The sequence below is a fragment of the Strigops habroptila genome, chromosome 3 (assembly GCF_004027225.2).
Source record: "Strigops habroptila isolate Jane chromosome 3, bStrHab1.2.pri, whole genome shotgun sequence".
Taxonomy (NCBI): domain Eukaryota; kingdom Metazoa; phylum Chordata; class Aves; order Psittaciformes; family Psittacidae; genus Strigops; species Strigops habroptila.
In genome coordinates this window covers 87078739-87098885 of record NC_044279.2, presented here as the reverse complement: position 1 = coordinate 87098885, position 20147 = coordinate 87078739, and the positions used below count along the sequence as shown (strand labels likewise).

At 39.7% G+C, this 20147-nt stretch overlaps 1 protein-coding gene across 20 annotated transcripts in view; it reads right to left on the bottom strand.

Annotated features, from left to right (window-relative positions):
• ANK2 (ankyrin 2) overlaps window positions 1–20147 on the bottom strand; it is a 340186-nt gene that overhangs the window by 284257 nt on the left and 35782 nt on the right. Inside the window, exon 2 of one of the 20 annotated variants that reach the window (XM_030479958.1) lies at window positions 1788–1846. The exons of the other annotated variants lie outside the window; for them this stretch is intronic. Coding sequence (XP_030335818.1) covers window positions 1788–1808 — 21 coding nt within the window. The 5' untranslated portion in view covers window positions 1809–1846. The remainder of the gene's footprint in view (window positions 1–1787; window positions 1847–20147) is intronic. 20 annotated transcript variants of the gene reach the window in all.

Genomic DNA, 20147 nt, shown 5'->3' with positions numbered 1-20147 from the left:
AATGTTTAGCTGCTCATTCTGAGAAAAACCCCAACAACCCCCCCCCCCCCCCAAAAAAAAGAACATTCTAAAGTAACCACAATTAGCAGCATTTTGTTTTAATGCTAGTCAAGTGACTCCTCTTTTACAAGAATAAAACCATGTCCTAGCATTCTCTGAGGACTTAAAAGAATTCTTATTTCCCAAAAAGGCTGTTATTCACTGATAATGAGCAGAACTCTGCCATCACTACCTTCTACACTTTGAGATGTCTGAGCTTCTGCTCACAGGAACCTCTGACATATTAAAACTACAGCAAGCTTCAGGATAGGAAAAATTTGATTTCTTTTCTTGCTTAACTGCAACACATTTATAACCTCATCTCTCAAAATACTTCTTGCTTAAAATGCAAAGCAGAATTATCAAGTGCAACTGAAATTTTAGTTGGACAGATTTTTTCTTTAAACTGAAATATTCCCAAAGTCAAGTTCACTAAAGCAGCTTCAGGTAAGGTTTGTTTCTCCATGACGTTTCTATGCCAGTTAAATCCCAGTGGAGAGAAAGGAAAATCAGGAAGAACAGCAGAAAACAATCATGAAGTAGTTACATGCAGCCAATAGTGGAAGGTCTATAAGAGGCAAAACCAGTCAGTTTTTCCAGCTGCAAATCTTGTCAAAGAATACTTGATTTTTTGGCCAATATAGTTTTGGGTTTTAACTCAAAATCTAGGGAAGGAAAACATTCAAAACCCCAGTGGTCTCCATAATCTTTTCGGCAGTAGAAAATTCAGAGTTAAACAACTTCAGTTCTGCCTTACTGAGATCAGAAATTGAGTTTCTCTCCCATATCCCAGACACACTCCCTCCTCAAAAGGTTTATCTTCCTCTTTCCCCTCTTCTGTCAAATATATTAAGAAGTATAGCTTTCATTCCAGTGGAAATAATTAGAAAACACTGACATTTTTAGAAGACAGAATTCTTTTTCTTTAACCAGTCTTTCTGAAGATTCTTCTACAGAACTTTGCGTTCCCATCCCTAATCAGCATGAGCTGGAATTACTCTGTGTAACCATTGCCCTCCCATCAATTTACAATCTTCCAGCAGATTTCACAGACACACAGCATTTGACAACAAACGTTCTACAGAATTAGAACCAATCACCAGTGATCAAAAAAAACCCCAAACAATTGGTGGGACAACTATTGCAAGCCAAATATAGCAAAATATGCTTTGAGGCTCGTGTGTGGGTGTCACCAGCAGAAGCTCCAGAACTTTGTTAGCAGCATATGTAGAGATAGCGCTTCCCGATGCGTGATCAGTGCTTGCTTACCTACACAACCATCTGGCTGCCAAGGAAATGGCTCTTCAGAGATCACATACTGACGTTACTCAGTGCTATCATCTCTTCGATGTGACACATCTACCAACTTTATGATTGACATATAAAAGAGACTTTCCAGTGGTCAACAGCAAAATTAGCAATACCTCAGCTGACCTCAGGCAAAGTCTGGGACAGAAAAACATTTCAAGCATGATGCTTATATATTCCATTCATTGTGTTATTATTTCTATGACTTTTAGAGTAAAAAAATTAATTTTAGCCAACTAGCTAAAACCACTTGATTCCCATTACACGCTGATGTCACTTAAGGACAGCATGAACACCGAACAAGAGCAAGACGATTTTTACTTCTTTCAATCATTCAGTGGACTAAAGAAGGTTTAATCATTTTTTTAAATAGGAAAATACCCATTAAATATGTACTCAAGTGAATTATGCGTGCATTCCTCTGATCCGAAGTGAAATACCTTTTGCAACATGCTGGCCATCTAAATGTCAATTCTTCATGTCCCCTTCAGTTACTTACCTAAAAAAAAAAAAAAAAAAGGAAAAATACATTAATTTTCCATGAATATATACCTTGCTCCCCAGTAAGTTTTCAGTAGTTATAAGTTAGGTAAGACTATTAAGGTAATGGGGTTTGGTTGTATTATTAGTTCAGATGACATGTTTCCACTTCAGCTAAACATTCGGTAATTCAATTGAAGAACATTTTTTTCTTATTATTGCTTTTTTTCCTCCCTGGTAAATGATTTCTAAATAAAAGCTACTTGATGCCCTCAATAATTTGATTTCAATATTTTGTGTGTTTGCTCTGGAAAAGAAAAAAAGTCATAACTGCAAAAACAATAATGGAAATATAAAACCTTCAGCAAAAGGATCCCGACATGGTCTTCAATATGGAATTTGTACAGACATCTGTGCCATTTCTTAACAGCTACTGGCAAGAAAATGTATTTTTAGCAGATAGAGGACAGGACAGCCAGCCATGAGACCGTAGCTGACGTATTCATTCTATGCACTCAGGTACAGCATTCCTACCAATCTCCATAGGATCCATATTTTAACCGCCCAGTTTTCCTTCAGTTCTGTCTTGTGGCTTTAGAGATTAGACAACGGTGTATAACAGTAGGTACCACTGCATGTCTGAGGAACTAGTTACTATTGAGAAAGCAGAATAAAAAAGTTTGCTGCCAACAACACTTGCCTCCTTACTCATTCACTACTCAATCATTTCACCTTCCTCTCTGGCCCTCAGTTTTCCTCCCAAACCATCAAGTCATTTCAGAAACCAACGCTCCTTCCTTATCCTTACAGTGTCTCCTTTTAGAAAGGAATGGTTGCAATCAAGGCTTTTCCCTTCCAAACTTACAATTCTTAACAATAACCATGTTGACATCCAGAAACAGACAGAATTTGTGATTCTTAAGTGATTAAGTTAATGTTATCACAAGCAAATGGAATCATACTTGATGTTTGTCCAAATGATAAAATAAATAAACCCATTCTGCAGTCCTGCCATTCCCTACACTGCAGAGAAACAGTTTTTGTTACTTATAACATCAGCTGCTGTCCTAAGGCACTTTTCAAAAATGACTACAAATTAAAGCACAACTTCTGTGACAGAACAGACAGCTTTTGAGAAGTATTTGACAACACAAACAGCAGGTAACAACAAGGACAGACCAATCAGTGCATACTATATGCCAAGGAGGAGTCCCACTAGGCTTCTACCTCCAACCAGTCAAAAGAGTAAGTTGGTTTCAAACTCATAAACCTGGGTTTGGAATGAAATAGGCTTGAATTTCTTTATTTTAGGTTTTTGTTTGCTTCCTTGCTTTATGAGGATCACATCTTTCAGGCTTTTCACTTAAGGGAAATGGTCTAAAATATACCTGAAAATCAAAACCCAAAACAGTCGCATCATCATATACTCCTGGGAGAAAGAGCTGTAATGGCTTTATTAATTGTTACATGAAATACCAGCAAAGCAAAGACTATTGGCACTTCTAAATTCCAATCTCACCTGAAGGACACTGAAGCACCAGTACATATCAGCCCCGAAAACTAGTGACAGAACTACACCCTCCACTCAGGAGCCCTGAGAGCAGCATGTGCATGACAAGCTCACAGTTCTCCTCCACCAAAACACTGTTTTCTACATCATTATCCACTGCATCTGTGTGTGTTCAACAAAACCTTTCCAAATCAGCCCTGCAAAACATGAGTTCAGAACTTCCTAGAGGTTCTGTCCTCCCTTTCTCACCCAGGAGCGCTTGCTTGGAGCCTGAGCACCCCTATGGGAAAAACCTCTGGCACAGCCCAGAAGCTGGTGCCCAGCATGACTACGCTGGCAGAAGCATCTTGGTTCAGATCTAGGTAATGGCATCTGTAGCTCTCCATAACCATAGAAGAAGACTGGGCAACAACTACAAACGTCAGCATCTGCAAATCTCAAACCATCTCAACTCCTAGTTCTCCCATCCAGTCTTCTATGATTGAATTGCATTTACTTTCAGTTCTTTTCTAGATTCAAACTGAAAATAACTTTAAAAGTTTACAAAACGTACTATAGAAGGTAAGACTGTCTTAGACGATCCTTAAACTACCCAAAATATATCCTCTCAAGCACTGATTGTGAAAACTATGTCATATTGCATCCATACCAGTTTTGCCATATGCTGGTTTTTCAGATGTTTCCTTAACCAATAGCACAACTTGAAAATTATAAGAAATGTAGGTGAAACCCATAACAACTAAATAGTTTTCATGTTCCCTCAAAAACTCAGCTGAATTTCTTTAAATCATTACCACATACTTGCCAGCATTATGCTTGCCCAAGTTTTTTGACAGAAATTCAGCTGGAAATTTCACTTCTTCACATAGTGTGCTCACACTGCACAGAGTGTACAGGCTCAACACTAATTCTGCCTGTACAAAACTGACTTTATTTTAGACTGAATTTTAAATCTCTGCCAAATTCAGACATCTACTGCACAAGTTCTGCTGCTTACACCTCCTGTCAGCCTGCTCTTTGATGCCTCTGAATGAACCCTTTTTTTTTCCTGGCAGAACTCTCATTATCATCTTCTTTCAAAGCAGAAAGTTTTGGTTCTCTAGTCCATATGCATGCACACGTTTAGTCTTTTTCAAGAGAAACTTAACTGCCATCTACAATTCATACTTTTCCAGGGTATGAAATAATTTCAGAATTTAAAACACTATTGTGCTTTAACTCCAAGATGTATTTAGCTGATGAAAATACACTTCTGTCCTTAAAATGACAACTCAATGTATTATTGCCAGCTGGCTCGAAACATCTGATGTAATGTGCCTGGTTTTCGGTTTGGTTCATTTTTACCCCCTTTCCCTTTTCTTGAGATAAAGCATAGTTCTCAAGATTAGTGAGAAAACAAAGCAATCCTGTTTATCACAGGCACTCTTATTGCTGGTTTTCCTACAGCTGTTTACAATGGTTACCCACACCCCCATTCCACAGGTAATTCTGAGTGATGATAGAAGCTTAAGAGACTTTTTAGCAGTGCTTTCTTTGCAACTTAAAACGTTCGGAAGGCTCCATACAAAGAGTACATATTAAACTTCAAGTACTACAGCTAAAGCTTATTTCTGTGTAAAGATACCTTTGCCCTTTGCCATTTGGCAAGTGTTCTGCTGGTTCAATTGCCTGGGGCTTGTACCAGAGGAGCTGAAACCAAAACAAGCACCCCTTGTCGTGCATTAAGAGTGACCATCAAGAAGGCACATCCTGCAGCTGTCCTTTGCCCATTCTAGCTGCACATCACAAGCATTCCTCTCAAATGAGGTGGACATTTCTCTTTTATCAGCGCAAAGCAGGAAACAATGATCAGACAGACTCCAAATGAGGCGGCGCCTATGCAGATCATTTTGCACCTTCCCAACCCAAGGCATCTAAGATTGTACTGATTCAGAAACTGGTTTGTGCGAATGCAGGAAGTAAGCTGTTAGACCTCTTCATTTGGCATCTCAACTGCTTCCTTCAGGGAACTCCAAGCCACCATCAAGCTGAAGGCACAGTTGCTTGAGGGCAAGTGTTGCTGCTGCTCTTCCACCTCAGCTATTCTCAGGTTTTGCAATTGTCACTACTTCTAGCTGAAAACAATAGCTAAAGAGCTTGACTTGTGAAAGTAACCCAATTCTGTACACTTAAGCACATAATTAAATAGGATATAGACATGTTTCGAACCTCTTCTTGTTCAAGAAAGCAGGTAAGCACATGTTTGACCAGCGAAGTTCTGCAAATTTCTTGTGTGCATTAAACCAACTACCTCTCAGAAGCTCAGCTGGTGCCAAGGCATGCAGTAGATCTCCACAGATTTGTTTCAAGAACACTTAGAGTCTTGAAGAATACTTTCCTTCTCCTCACCGAAAAAAGAGATTTCCTTGGTCACGGGTAGTGTTCTCTATCTAAGCCAGCCAAATAGAGATTTCAGACTTAGATTAGGCTGTAAACTCAAGGCTGGGGGTACTATGGTGAAGATCCTGCTCTCCATCAGGTGAATCAAGCATCTGAGCTTGTGAGGCCAATACAATATCCGAGAATCCTTCCTGAGTTATTCTGGACAGCCATCTCGGTTTCTTCTGTAGAGTTGCTCCGCTTAGGTTGGGGAAAGAGGATGCATAAAGTGTGTAATAAAGCAGTGAAGAAATCAGAGTCTTTGACGAGCCATTAAAAACTACATTCATGTTTCTTCAGGCATTTCAAGTGAATCTAGCAGTGCTGGTAAAACATGTTAAAATGACTAATCTGCAAGATTGGCTCCACCATTTGTACAAAGAGCTGATTTTGTCTTTTCACACTCTCTCCCTCGCTCAACACCATCCCAGATTATTACAAAAATTAGGACTGTCAGAAATGTTATTGTATGCAATAAGAATTGCTTTCTTTTTCTCTAATATTATTTAAGATAATTTTGCTACCCACTGTAGAGAAAGAAATAATGACCACATTAGTAGGTGTCATAATACCATCTTTATCCATGAGACCCTAAGCCATACCTTCTTCCAATTTGAGAGGAGATGAAAATAAGATGAAAAGAAGATGAAATAGTTACTATGAAGCAGGGAGGAAAACAGTATAACAGCTTAAACACTGAGCTTCTTGTGAAATGGATTAGTGCTGATAGATGAAGCTGTCTCTTGTCTGCCTAACAATAAGAAGTGATCCTCCAAACACTGACCAAAATTGTATTAATTGGCAATTACACACACAAATATAGCTATGACACTGAAATCATATTTTTCCTACTACTGCAGAGGACTTGAAAGGAAAATAGTTTAGTCCAAATCTGCCATCCACTCTGTGAAACACTGATAGATCTCCTTCCTTCAGGATCTGTGGCCACTAAATAGATTAAGAACCTGCCTTACCTCCAAAGTCCTCATTCCAGGAGTCAGAAGTGGCTGGTAAAGTACTGCTGTCTTAGTGATCCCCCTGGTAACTGCTGGGGCTCACCCCACATCCACCAACATCGTGTTCTTCAATTTTCATGCCAGCTTCTTGCATCTGCTTAGAGCACCTTATGTAAGAAGCAAACACTGTGGTTTTGTTTGTTTTTTAAATTAGAATGTGTGTAAGAGCAACATTCTTCCAACCTACTGGCTTTTCTTTTTCCTTTAATGTAACATATATTATGTTTACAAATCTTATTTCTAACTGATCTTTTCAGAAATTCAGTGTTATTTTTTGCCCCCTATTTTCTGCTACAATTTATCCTGGTATACTGACTTCTGAAAGACGGTGCAGCTTTGTATGAATTCAGGCTTGGAATAGGAATGTGGGTTTAACCCCATTAGACCAAGTTCCATCACAGAACTCTTAATTCATAGAATCAAAAATCTGTGCTACTGCTTTAAGATTTGTAGATACTCTTAGATTTGTAGATAAGATTGGCAGGAAAGACAAGAAGCATGAAACCACGGGGATATGCTCATGACAGTAACACCAACAATTATGCAACAGGAAGTTGTAGGAATCCTGTCAAATCATGAAGATCACATCGAGCAAAACTAGGAGCATCTACAGAAATAACAAACTCACTCAGTTCATCTTATTTTTAACTCCTATGAGGCTCACTCCAAAGAGCCATTAACACAAAGCAAATTGCAAGTCAAGATAACAGAAGATGACAGAGTAATCTTAGTTAATAAACAGCATTGTGATAGTGAATGAATAGTGGACTTCTTGGGGGGATGACACTGCCTAAACTGTTAAAAGTGATGCATTTAAAGAAGTTTACCTATTTTTGTGCTAAAGCCCTTTCAAACCCACTGCCTCTGCATTCTCCTCTTCAAGAGCGGCTTTTTTCCAGGGTTTCAGCATCGTAGCAGGGCACGGAGCCACAGGGGTCACGAGGAAGGAGAACAAGCCCTGCCTTTGTGCAGGTTCCTTGGACGGCAGCAAGAGCTCAACACACAGCTACCATGCTGGCGGGGACGGTGTCAGCTGCACAGTATGCCCAATATTCAAAGCAACCATAGCAAGAACTCCTTCACTTTGACAACGGCTTTCACAGTCCAAAGCTCTTCTCAATATTTTCAGGTTAAAAAAATCCTCAAAAAAAATGCTCTTGTGTCTAACTGGAGCTTCAACATTACAGAGCCTAATTCTGCAGATTCTTGGAAGCCATCTGGTACTATCTGTAAGAACAGCAACTGCATCAAAGGAGTAATTTATTCTCTCTTCCTCCTAACCCTCAGCATCAACAAGCATATTTTTTAATAGGTTTTGAATAGTTTAAATCCACCATGTACTTACACTGTTTACCTTAGAGAATGACTGTTTTGCTTTAACAGCAAATTAATGGTCTTGAGATTTCCAGTTACACTTTGAGGGCAGGGTGGCAACCCAACATACTTTGTTACTCACACACAAACTATCTACATAAAGCTATAATATACTATTTTGTATATTTGGTTTCATTTACTGTGATTACATTAATCTTAAGAGTACTATAGTGCAAGTGTCTAATATCTAGATCCAAAGCACCTACTGAAGTAATCTAGGCATTAGTAGCAAAGCAATCTATTAAATCCTTTAGGGACAGGGAGATAGAATATTTCTGCTCCTCCATCATAAAAAAGAACAAGCAAGAGAGAAGAGCTCATGACATCTTTCCTTCCAGAGCAGCTCTCCGAATTCTCCGGCCATATCATCCTTTTGGAACTGACACATGGAAAAAGCCATTTGACATTTCTGCTGCTCACACAGCATGGTACTGAGTTAATTCCAATTTTGCCTAATGAAATGTATACATGGAACAAAAAAAGATTTCACAGGAAAATTTAGAAACCATTCACTAAGTGTTATACTGATGGCAATGAGATGTCGGGTTTGATGCTACTTTTGTTTTGATGCAAGTAGTGATGATGTAGTGTTAATAGCAGGTCAGTTGCATGATACATTTCCACTTCATTTAACCTTTCATTAGTGAAGGGAGAGCACCTGTTGACTTTGTCCAGGCTACCCGACAACTTCATGCTTGCTACCAGGTCCTCCTGAATTACCTCACCTCCACAGTTCTCCTTTGGAAGCTGACAAAACATTCTGAATCCCTTCTTATTTTTCCTGTCCCAAGACAAATTATTTCACAGGCCTCAAGAAGATGATTCTTGGGCAAGTTGTTCTCATGCCACCTGTACTGTCATAGCCTTTCGGGGGGGGGGGGTTGGTTTTTTTCCCTAATGCAATAGACAAGACTTGCTATAGCTGATCCTGTTTCTATAAGTATCACACCAAGAGCTTTATTTAAGGACTAACACATCATCGTACCCAGCACAGACACAGCAGAAAACCCTCTCTCCTCCAGAAGATTGGAATCCAGGACCGATTCTAGACTGGAACAGGATAGCAACAGCAAAGTACAAGGAAACAAGGAGGGACTGCTCAACCGAGCTGAACATACAATATCATAAGACACACTGAGAAGCATGCTCTACAGAAACCATGGTAAAACACCATCAGAAGAAGGCTTGGCATGTGTCTGCACACAAGGAAAGTGGAAAGCAAACAACTGTAAGCTTCTATTTGAAGGCAATGAATATCATAAGTTCATATTATGACCTGATTAGAAAGAGAAGTCAACAGTTTATTAGTAAATAAAGGGTGATGTTTTGAAGTGGGGAGGAAAACAGCTCTGGAGAACTCTGCAAGTGATACTGTTATATTCCACGTTAGGGGAAGACATGGAGCCAGTAGAAGTTAAACCAAAAAAGCTTGTTTCATGTTAACAATTCACTTCCATACTACACAAAAAGCCTAAATTTTGGCAAAGACAACCAGTGCATTCATCACCATGATAAAAATCCGAGCAAGAGCTGTGAGGATGATCAAGAAATGCATGTGTCAAAAATGCCCTGCAAGAAAAATCCAGAACATTCAGGTTCTACTCATGCAACTGGGCTAAATCTATCTAAGTCCAGACTGACAGTAAAAGAAGCATGCAAGATGTGCTGAAGTTGCAGGGGGATAACCCAGTTATTACAAGGGGGAAAATCAAACCAAACCAAAACCAACAAAATCAAGAGTGGAAGCAGTAAAGAGGAAAGTGAAAGTTCTGCTGTAGTCTTGTCAATATGACAATTCCAATATAGACATGTCTAGAAGTGGCTGGATGTATTAAAGTTTGGACTAGAGACTCAGCATTGTAAACACCTCAATGTTTTCTGTACCTTTTAGGTCTCCACTTTATACAATACTCAATTTTGAAAGATGACTATATAAAACTGGCAGCTATTCCTCAGACCACTAAATCTTTTTCCTTTGAAATATTAAATCCTCAAACCTGCTATTTTCTCTCCAACAATGACATTCCAGAGAGAGAAATCTCCTTCACTACTACATCAAAGGTAATAACTATTGGAACATGAAGGCAAATGAGGATCTCCACAAAGCTACCCCATCATGGAAAACAGGACAGTACTAATGCACACCAGTGACAAAATGCATCTGCCTTCCTCTCCTGCTTAAATCCTTATCCAAACACACTGACTTTCATCCCCACAGAGAAGCAGCAGCTGCCACAGGGCAGCTTCAGCACCTCAGTAATCAGGTCAGAAAACAAATTCCACACAGAAAATGCTCTGAAAGTTGTCCTCCATCTCTAGCAGCAGTGTTTTTTCCTTCCCTGTAATATACAGTGCAGAGTTTGGCTTGTAATATTGAACAAGGGAGAAAGGCGGGATAAAGAATAAAAGGGACAATCAATCAATCTGACATTCCTCATGTCCCTGAGTAGGGTCAGAGACTACAGATACTCATTAATGGCCAGTAACTAGCTAATTGTTCACCATAAACATACACCATTGCTTTCACTGAGAGCACAGAGAGTTTCATGTTGAGAACATGTGAAAAATCTCTTAGCAGGAGCAACTGCTAATTCACTTCCAAATTAGTGATATGTTAAGTTTATAGCACTAATGTATTTAGACACACTTTCCAAGGCACCTCACTACTTTTTCCATGTGACCAAAGAAGATCTTCTCACTGCCTTTCTCAGATGTCCTCCAATGACCATGTTCACTTACCCCCTAGGGACTCCTAAGCCCCAGGGTGACAGCACAGCTTCCCAGGACACTCACTAGGTGCCAAGCAGCTTCAGACTTCAACATAGAGTTTGGGAAGGACACACAGGTTGGGGCCTCTATGCATCAGATAAAAATATCTCTTCAGTCCTTTCTGTTTGGCTTCCTTCCTATTTTTCATGCTGTGTGCTCAAGAGGCCCTAGCTAGCAGTTTTTTATTCAATTAAAATTAAGAGGCTGATCTAATTTTTTTAATAAGGAAGCAGAATATAAATGTAACTTGGGAGAAAGAAAAATAATCTTCCTTACTGAGCCTTGCTAGACTTGCAAGTTACTGCCTGCTCTATAGCGAGGGGCTACTGGGGAGCAGGGAGGTATGACGCCTCACCAAGCAAAGAGGGCAAAAGCAGAAATGACTGTTTTATTTCAGTTCTGTGATTCCCCCAAAGCTGGTAGCTCTAGCAATGCCTGAACAGCTGCAATATAAAATATACTGAATGGAAGGTCACAAAGCTCTCCAGCTGAGAAGGAGGAAGGAATGCCAGTCATTAAGGCATGTCCTTACTATATTAAGGGCCAAAGAGGACTTTTAGTGCTCCTGAGCTGACAGGCATTGGTATTTCACTCCTCTTGCTGGTTACTAAGCCATTAGCAGATTATAAAAATATACTCATGAGGGTGGCTCCACACAACGCAGTTTGAGGATTAAGCCACTTGTGACCTTCAGGTCAACATTTCCTTGTTGAGTACAAAAAGCCTCACAAAGCAAAGTTTCCTTACAGTCTGGGGAAGTGCCACAGGGCTGAAATAGAGATTAAAACTCCTATTTTTCACCATCACAGCCATTTTTCTTTCACTATCTTTTAATAAATAATTTCTATTATGCAAGTTAGAAAACACAAGAGGTTCCCAAAGGACACTAAGAATTTTTATTTGCTTCAGTAATGAGAAGAGGAAAAAAAACAAAACAGGGGTAAGAAATTCAGATTAAAACTTGCAGCACCTCTTTCATTTTGTACTCCTCCTAGAGCACAAAAGGATGAAATATTTTCTTAAGCTGGACATGAGGAGGAAGAATAAGGGCAAAATGGAAAGATAGGTGAGCAAACAGTAACACACCTCCTTTGATACCCAAAGTTTTATTAAAAAAGATAAATTTGGAAGCCATCTCTTCAAGCAGAAGTAGAACATTCTGCTCGAGCGAGCCACATGCTTTCCTCTTGCATTTGGCCTTCTAGAATAAGAAGCCCCCATTCCCCATCAGGCAGTCTGCCTAGAAGCTGTCACAGTGCCAGGCATCCCACGCTCTGCCTGCCTCCCCTGGCCTTGATGCTTGTGGAACAAGCTCTGCCCCAAAAGTCCTGCAGCCTCGTCAGGTTCCCCCACACTCTCTGCAGCACTTGGAATCATAGAATGATTTGGGTTGGAAAGGACCTTAAGATCATCCAGTTCCAACCCCCTGCCATGGACAGGGACACCTCACACTAGACCATGTTGCCCAAGGCTCTGTCCAACCTGGCCTTGAACGCTGCCAGGGATGGAGCATTTACCACTTCTTTGGGCAACCTGTGCCAGTGCCTCACCACCCTCACAGTGAAGAACTTCTTCCTTAGATCTAACCTGAACATCCCGTTTCGGTTTAAACCCATTATGCCTTGTATTATTATTGTATTAGCTTATTATATTAGCTTGTGCATTATGCCTGTGGGTCAGAGCTGGCTGGTGGCCTGGCAGCCTGGGATATGGAAGGATCAAGCAAGATCTGCCTGTAAACGGCAAGGCAGCCATGCCCATGGTCTGATGGTGCCAAGTGGCTAGCACAGTAATTTACACAGATCATTTCTGGCCCTATATTTGGGAGTGATGGTCATAACTCAAGGATGGTGCTGCTCCCCTGCCCTGCCTTCCAGATATGAAATCTCCAACTCTGAAATCCAGTGGAAAACATGCATCCTGGGAATTATTTTCTGTTTGCCTTGGTTTTAAACTGGAAACTTCTACTGGAAATTGACCTATTTGGACTTTGCTTGTATGTAATTTAAAACCGACTGAATTACTAACTTCCAAGAAGAATAGGCCCACAAGGGAACATCAGCATGCACTGTACCATGCATGGACTTTCTGCATGAAGGATAAGATGCCCAACTGAATATCATCGGCTTTGGGATTGAACATAGATTTGGTACTGCACTGAAGCTAACCTATAATATTCCAGATAAAAGAGTTCAAAACAAGCTCTAATTCAAAAGCTACCTGTTTATAGGCAAGTTATTTAAGAAAACAAAAAAACTCATATTTGCTCCTTTTTTAATCCATTCAAAGAAAACAAGGAATAGAGTGGAGAACTCACACACACAGAGAAATGTAACTCAGAAATATCCTGATTTGTCCTGCAATAACCAACTTCCTGTTGTTGTTGTTCTTCAGCAGGGTAGAGGGTAGGTGTTGGTGGAAAGATGTGGTCAAGTCCTGGAACACTAAGAAACATTCCCAGAGCCCTTTGATTTGACAACAGTGCCACTAACAACAGCAGCAGAACTTAAGAAGTGTGTGATAATGTGTGACTAAGCACTAGCTACACTGGAGAAAGAAATATTTTGCATTAACCAGTAAAATATATCTGCTTAGGTAAATCTATTACCTTAAAAACATTGTGTGTGTTTGTACACAGATAACTTGATAACCAGGCTCATGCCAAACACAGCCAGGTATCACTTCCAGCCCCCTTCGCCCCGATATCTTAACTTCTGAAGCAGAGCCACCACTCTGCAGCCAAATAGCTTCCTCCAGAACTCCTCAAAACAGCTTTTTTCTTTGTTTTTGAAACACTTGTAATTTTTTTTCTTTAAATTATGTCAAAAGCTATATTTGTAAGCAAACCAAATTAAGATTCCAAAACCTCCTATCTCAAAAATGATACCATATCATGCAATTATTGAAATTTCTTGGCTTTCTTGGGAGCAGAAGACAGTATTTTTCCACATTAAGAATTGCCGACAGATGTTCTCCTCTCTGTTGTTAAACACGTCTTGATAAAAACACACTCGAGCCTTAATAGAACTGGCTGTGCCCTAAGTGGGTTTTCCATTTGATCTGCTGTACGCCTCATAGGCTTTTTTGTCTGCTTGTTCTAGCACAAATGCATGTTTGCTACCACAACAGTGACAGCTGACAACTGGTTTTCCTGTTTGCAAAAGCTTTACCATTCAACTTGAACCAAAAGCATTTGTCATGTTGCATGGCAGTGAAGTAGACTTAATCAGATGAGGCCACTAGTGTTCTCAGTGCCAGGCTGAAAGAATTTGGGAGAACAAAAGCTGGATTTATCTCTCTGGGAGTCTGGGCAGGGAGCAGCAGTGTGTCTTTGCAAGTGCACAAGGGGGAATTTCAAGAGGAGATGAAAATGAATATAAGAGAATATTTTCATTATAGTCAAAGTAGAAAATAACCGTTCTTAAGTGACCAGCAGGATGCTCATGCCAGCTGACAGCACTACTGTTAGGATTTTGACAACATAAAGTGAACCTCCAAGTCCCTCTTTCAAATGTTACTAAGATGGAGGGAGATACCTTTGGTGCTCTACTGCTACACGTTTCTATCTCCAGGATAAGAAGCATTGCCTGATATCTGGTCATATACAACAATAAAGCTGCAAAAAATTAATCAGAATAGATAGGAGTCCCAAATTGCAGAGACAATCCTCCAAAATATTCTTTTCGGGGAAAATAAAAAAAAAAAAAAAAAAAGTCCTTAGAAGTCATAACAAAACATGTACTACTTCTAGTTAATGTCAGAGAATGCACAGGAAACAAACAAAAAAACCCCAAGAAACCCGCTAAAAGAAGTCTTCATCGTTTTGCATAGCCACGAAGGTATTATTTCATACTCTTTGCATCCTTTTGGATGATAGAGTCATTCCTGAAGATTTACACTAGTAATTCAAGTTCAGAAGAACACAAACCCATATATGCAAAAATCAAGCCGGGGGCTTGCAGCATTTCAAACCCTCAATAGCAAGTGAGAAAACCCACAGCTCCAACTTGGGAGCTTTGATTTACATTAACCTAATAGAGTCTCATCATGAAGTCCCACCTTGTTCAGAGGATGCTGGTGCAAGAGGAAGGAGCCCCACAACTAAAATAATTTAGAAAGTCAAATGGTGGTTTGGACCTGCTACAGTCTGGGGTGGGGGAAGGACTAGAAACACATCTTCTCAAAATTAGACTGCAAGACACAACTTGAAAAACAAGGCACCCAAATTAGAGAATGTTCCAGGTGAAGATTATCTAATCTCATGTGACGATTCCAAGTTCTAAATCTGCATCACAGAAAGAGCAGGAAACCAAATGTTTTTAGTTAGCAAGAGAGTGGACACTGACAACGTTGCCTCAATACTCTCTTGGATCATTTTAAAGCTACAGTTTAAAACTCCCTGAGGTTTAATTAGTTGCTTGCCAAAGGTCAGCCGAAGAGGCGTCTGAGTTTTGTTTCTCATGTGCTAGTATAGCTGGTTCTTTGGCACAACACAGCCCTGGTTTTGGCATTACTATATTGAAAGCTGCCTACAGTACAGGACTGAATTGGAGCTCAGCCCTGCATGAAGTGTTTTAACATCCACTCCCACTGTGCTAAAGTAATTTCCCATTTGCTTCTTTCCACTAATTAGAGAGCCCCTGGTACAATGCACAGCCTTTGGGAAGATGCAGCACATCCTCAAGGTCTGCAAAGTCAGGGAGAGGTATGGGATATTGCGATCCACTCAGGAGATACCCCTTACCTCCAAGGGTCAGCCTCGAAGCAGGACAGTGTTTATTAAATAGGATGTACAACCTTTTTCTAACTTGACAGCCTACAGGCACCAATATCCACCTAGACTTAATCTATTCCTTAATCCAGGACTACTATCAACAGTTACAGGAACTGATGAGCATGAAGTTTGTAGGGAGTTAACTCACTTTTGTAGATACTTGCCTTAACTGGCAGACATTTCATACAGCATCTCAGTGTTTGGAACCTCACTGCACCTGCAGACCATCCAGCTTCTAAACCCAGGCCCACCAAAACAGTGCTCATGTTTAACACGCCACAGGCTCAGCAACTTGTATAGGTTTATTCAAACTAGAGAAATTGAATTCTAGAAGAAATGTCAGAACTGCTTCAGAACCACCTTGCCCTTTAATTTACCCTGAACAGGCAGAAAGCCACCCACAATCTTCTACTTTTTAAATTAACTTCAAACACGTGCAGATGTGATGCCTGCATTCTTGCGTGACACCATAACCACGCTATGCTTTATCTACATCCAAGGAAAACACTTGCTGTGGTGCTGCTTGTACAGTGCCACACACGTGTCTCATTTCAGCTGCATGGCAGGCAAGCTACAAGAGCAGTAGCACCAGCCTGAGGGGCTGATCCTCTCCTCACTAACATCAGTGGAGTACTTCCCACTGCCTTCCATTGCCTGCTGCAGCAGATGAAACCATGCACCACAGTTCAATAAGCATTCTCTTGTCAATAGCAGCATCTCATCCTGCATCACTGTTTTTAGTACTGTTTTAGTTAGGCAGCATTCTATAATCATGAGCAGAGTATGCAAACCACTGTGTTTATTTAGGATATTCAGCAAATGATGATAATCATAATACATTTCATTGGTTTTCGATCTGAAGGCATTGCAGTCTCATTTCCCATTTAATTGATTTTTACGCTTGCAGTAATAACTTTATGCTCAAACACCACACAGTGTAAGAAAGACTTAAAACAGTTTCTCTGTTGTTTTGCACTCATGTTCTAGAAGTTAAAATGTTATGCTGTATTTGAATACACAATTTACTATATCTTCATTTTACAGTACCGAAAAAACCTGGTCAGTAAAATCAGTGCTGTCAATTTTTACATAACAAATACAGAATATGAAAACAAACTATTTTATAAAAATATTAGTTTTCATGGCTCACTTGGCTGAACTGGTATTTGAACAGCAGACTTTTGCTGCAGTATAAAGCGATACTCATTGGTAAATCTCTCTTTTTTTCTTAACTTGATAAAATGTATAAAGTTTTTACATTATTAATGAACTGTCATGCTTCTGAAAGTGAGGGTTTTTTCTAGAAGACAATAACAACCAGCCTACTGGGGAGAAAAACTAAAGCTGAATTTCTTCCACATGTTTTATAATCATCAGCCAATTGGCATCAATACCAAAAAATGCAGTAGGCTGCCCTCTAACCACACAACATGCCAACACAGGAATTGAGACATGGGGTGGGAGAAGCCACGAAAGCAGGAGTAGTAGTGGTAAGGTAATACCTGTTACAGCCATGTTTCTCCTCTGCATACAAGATGCATTTTATTTTTGTCCTGTCAGTAATTCAAATATTTGCAAGCAGGTCAGGTTTTGCAGACTTGCCACCAGAATTCCAGAAGGGTAGCCAAAATCCTGGGGCAGGTCCCTGGGGAATCTCAGAGGAACATGATGTGAAGGGAGACTGAAAGCAAAGGTGGCAACCAAGGAGCAAAGGAGGGGCGTATTTCAAAGCACCACTTGATGCAAGTGACACAGACAGGGATACAAAAGCCATGTGAACGGCTTACACACAAACTGCATTGAGACACACAAATGAAATTCAAATGTGGTCAGAAGTCATAGGCTGTCCAAGAGAAAAATCAAAAAGATATTGCCCAAATATAAGGCAGCCCAGGTGACTTGCAGTCTTACCTATAGCTTTCCACCAGCAAGTAAGTATATTAGCAGAAAAGCCACCCCCAGGCTTTTTACTTATTCAGAAAGTTCCTTATTCCACTCTCCCTGTGATTCCAAAGCTAAAGAGGACTAAAAAAGGTTTAGTCCTCGATGCTGTCAAGGCACACATAGACATTGGAACACCAGCTCTTAAGCAAAAGCAGATTATTCTCTCCCCAGCCCAGTCCCCAGAATAGCCTGGGAAAAGATGACAGGTTATTGTCCAGCAACTGGTAAAACTTCCAAAGTTTGGGTTTGGGTAGGATCATGCGCCATAGCCTCTCCACCAAAGAACAGAACCGCCCTGGTATCCCTGTGCTCTGCTCAAATACTGGTCTTGACTCAAAACGAGAGCCCTGACATTATGCACATCAGTTAGTGCACAACCAGTCATGGACTCAAAAGGAATTTCCATGCTACGAAGGAGATTAGCAGCTCTGGGTCTAATTACTGTCCTAATCTCAGGTTACATAAATTGAGCGCTTAAGAAGTCACCATGCATTTTCGCCAAATTAAATCAAAAATCTCATCCAAATTTCAGAGATATTAGTACAACTCCATTAACTACACTTAATTATTTCATACTTTTTAAAATGCATGAAAAAGTCACATCACCTTTAAATATTCATGGACATTTTTAGATATTTCATGATCATTCTAAAGAATAAGGAATAAGGTACTTTTTGACAAAATGGCAATTCTACACTCTCTCGTATGCTCCCAGTACAACGAAAAGGAATTTTTTTATCTTGTACAAAACAGACTATAAATATTGACTACTGCAGAGAAATAATACATTAGAAATGAGGTTTTTCCAAAGCTACTCAAGTGATTATGGAGCCCACACAGCTCCCATTTGAATTAACAGAAATCGCATGTCTGGATCTCTTGTGCAATTTTGAATACTTCATTATTTTAAGAAAGATTTTACCAGTTTAAGAGTTGTAAGTTTAGAGTAATAAATTAACAACATTAGCTCTGATGTGCAGTGAAAGGCTTCTCAAAGCACAAGTGAGTTTTGGTTTGGTTTTTTAAACAGCAACAGTTGTCCTTTGTTTTCTGCCCACAGAAAAAAGACCTTCCCCATATAGTATTTTTACTTTTGCAATGAAGCTCTATAAAAGCATGAGCACAATAAAATTTAAAATCAACCATCTCACTTCTGCATAAACTATAACACTTTACTACTGTTTCCTTTTCCTTCTCACCATCTTTTGTCTGCAGAACAGAAGATCTCCAACCTAGATAAAGCAAACCAAAGGCAAATTTCTTAACTGCCCATTTGGTCTGATCAGTTCAGACAGGAAGATCTTTTTTAGCCCTCTCCCCTCGGACTTTTCTTTTCTAAAGGTATTTTGAAGCTGCTGAGATGCAACAGAGTGATAACGATTTACAGAAGTTGGGTCCATAAATAGCTGAGACAATAAGGTAAGGCAGGTGCAAGATTTTTCCCTGATGTTAAAACACTTGGTGCAGCCAGTGTTGTTTCTTTACATATAAACAGCCCTGGACCTTGAGAAAATCCACCTGTTCAAATATTTCATTTAAAACAATCTTTCATATTGCCATAGATGGTTCTAAGTATTTATATTTGTTAGCAGCAGGTATATGGAGAGACAGAGAACAGAAACTTAAAAAGGTTAAATTAAAATAGTAACTATTACTAAGAGTCCGACACATTTTTATTTCAAAAATCAAATGTTGGTCTATGTTTGTGAAACATCAAGGCTATCATTTAACCAGTGATTACTTGCTCCTGGAAAGTATTAAAGTTATTTGACAAGGCCCAAATATATGACATGTTACTGTAGTTGTCGCTACTTAAAGCCATGTTTGAAGACTTTACATGCTATAGATCCTAACAGTCAACTAGAAAGCCTAAAACAGCCAAAAAAAGTCAGTTCAAGTTCTAACAGCAGCTTTGCACATTTACAAACTCAACTACTGATGTTCAAAATGCCTTGCAAATATTGCCCCTTCTCACAGACCTTCAGGAGTCAGCATACTAATGTTATTAGTCTTTCTCAATCAGGACAGGGCCATTAGGATTTCTTCATTTTATTCAATTTAAGTTCCATTCTCGATACTTCACCTACCTATGGCTCACAGTTTAAAGCAGAACATGTCCACCTACCTTTTAGTCAGTAAATCACAACAGAGACTGTGGAATGGAACAGTTTGATGATTTAAGCATGGCCGGCTCAGAAATACAAATGTCAAACCACCTTACCCCTGTTAGGGCTTTGTAGAACAGTGACAAAAGCTTTGTATCAAGTTTTAGAAAACCCTGGAGTCTGGAATCTCTTGGTTATTTCCTTGCTTCAGTGAAAACTATGTAAACGGTAGCCGAAATATTTTAACTAATGCAGAATACAGATGGCTTGCATCTTCTTTGCTCTCAAAAAAGGCTAAAGATTCTCCTATATTTAAGGATATTCTCATATTTTCTCAGCATAAAATGGATCAAAAAGGCAAATAACAAGCACCCAAGTGCAAGGAGGGGGGGGGGGGGCAGGAATAAACA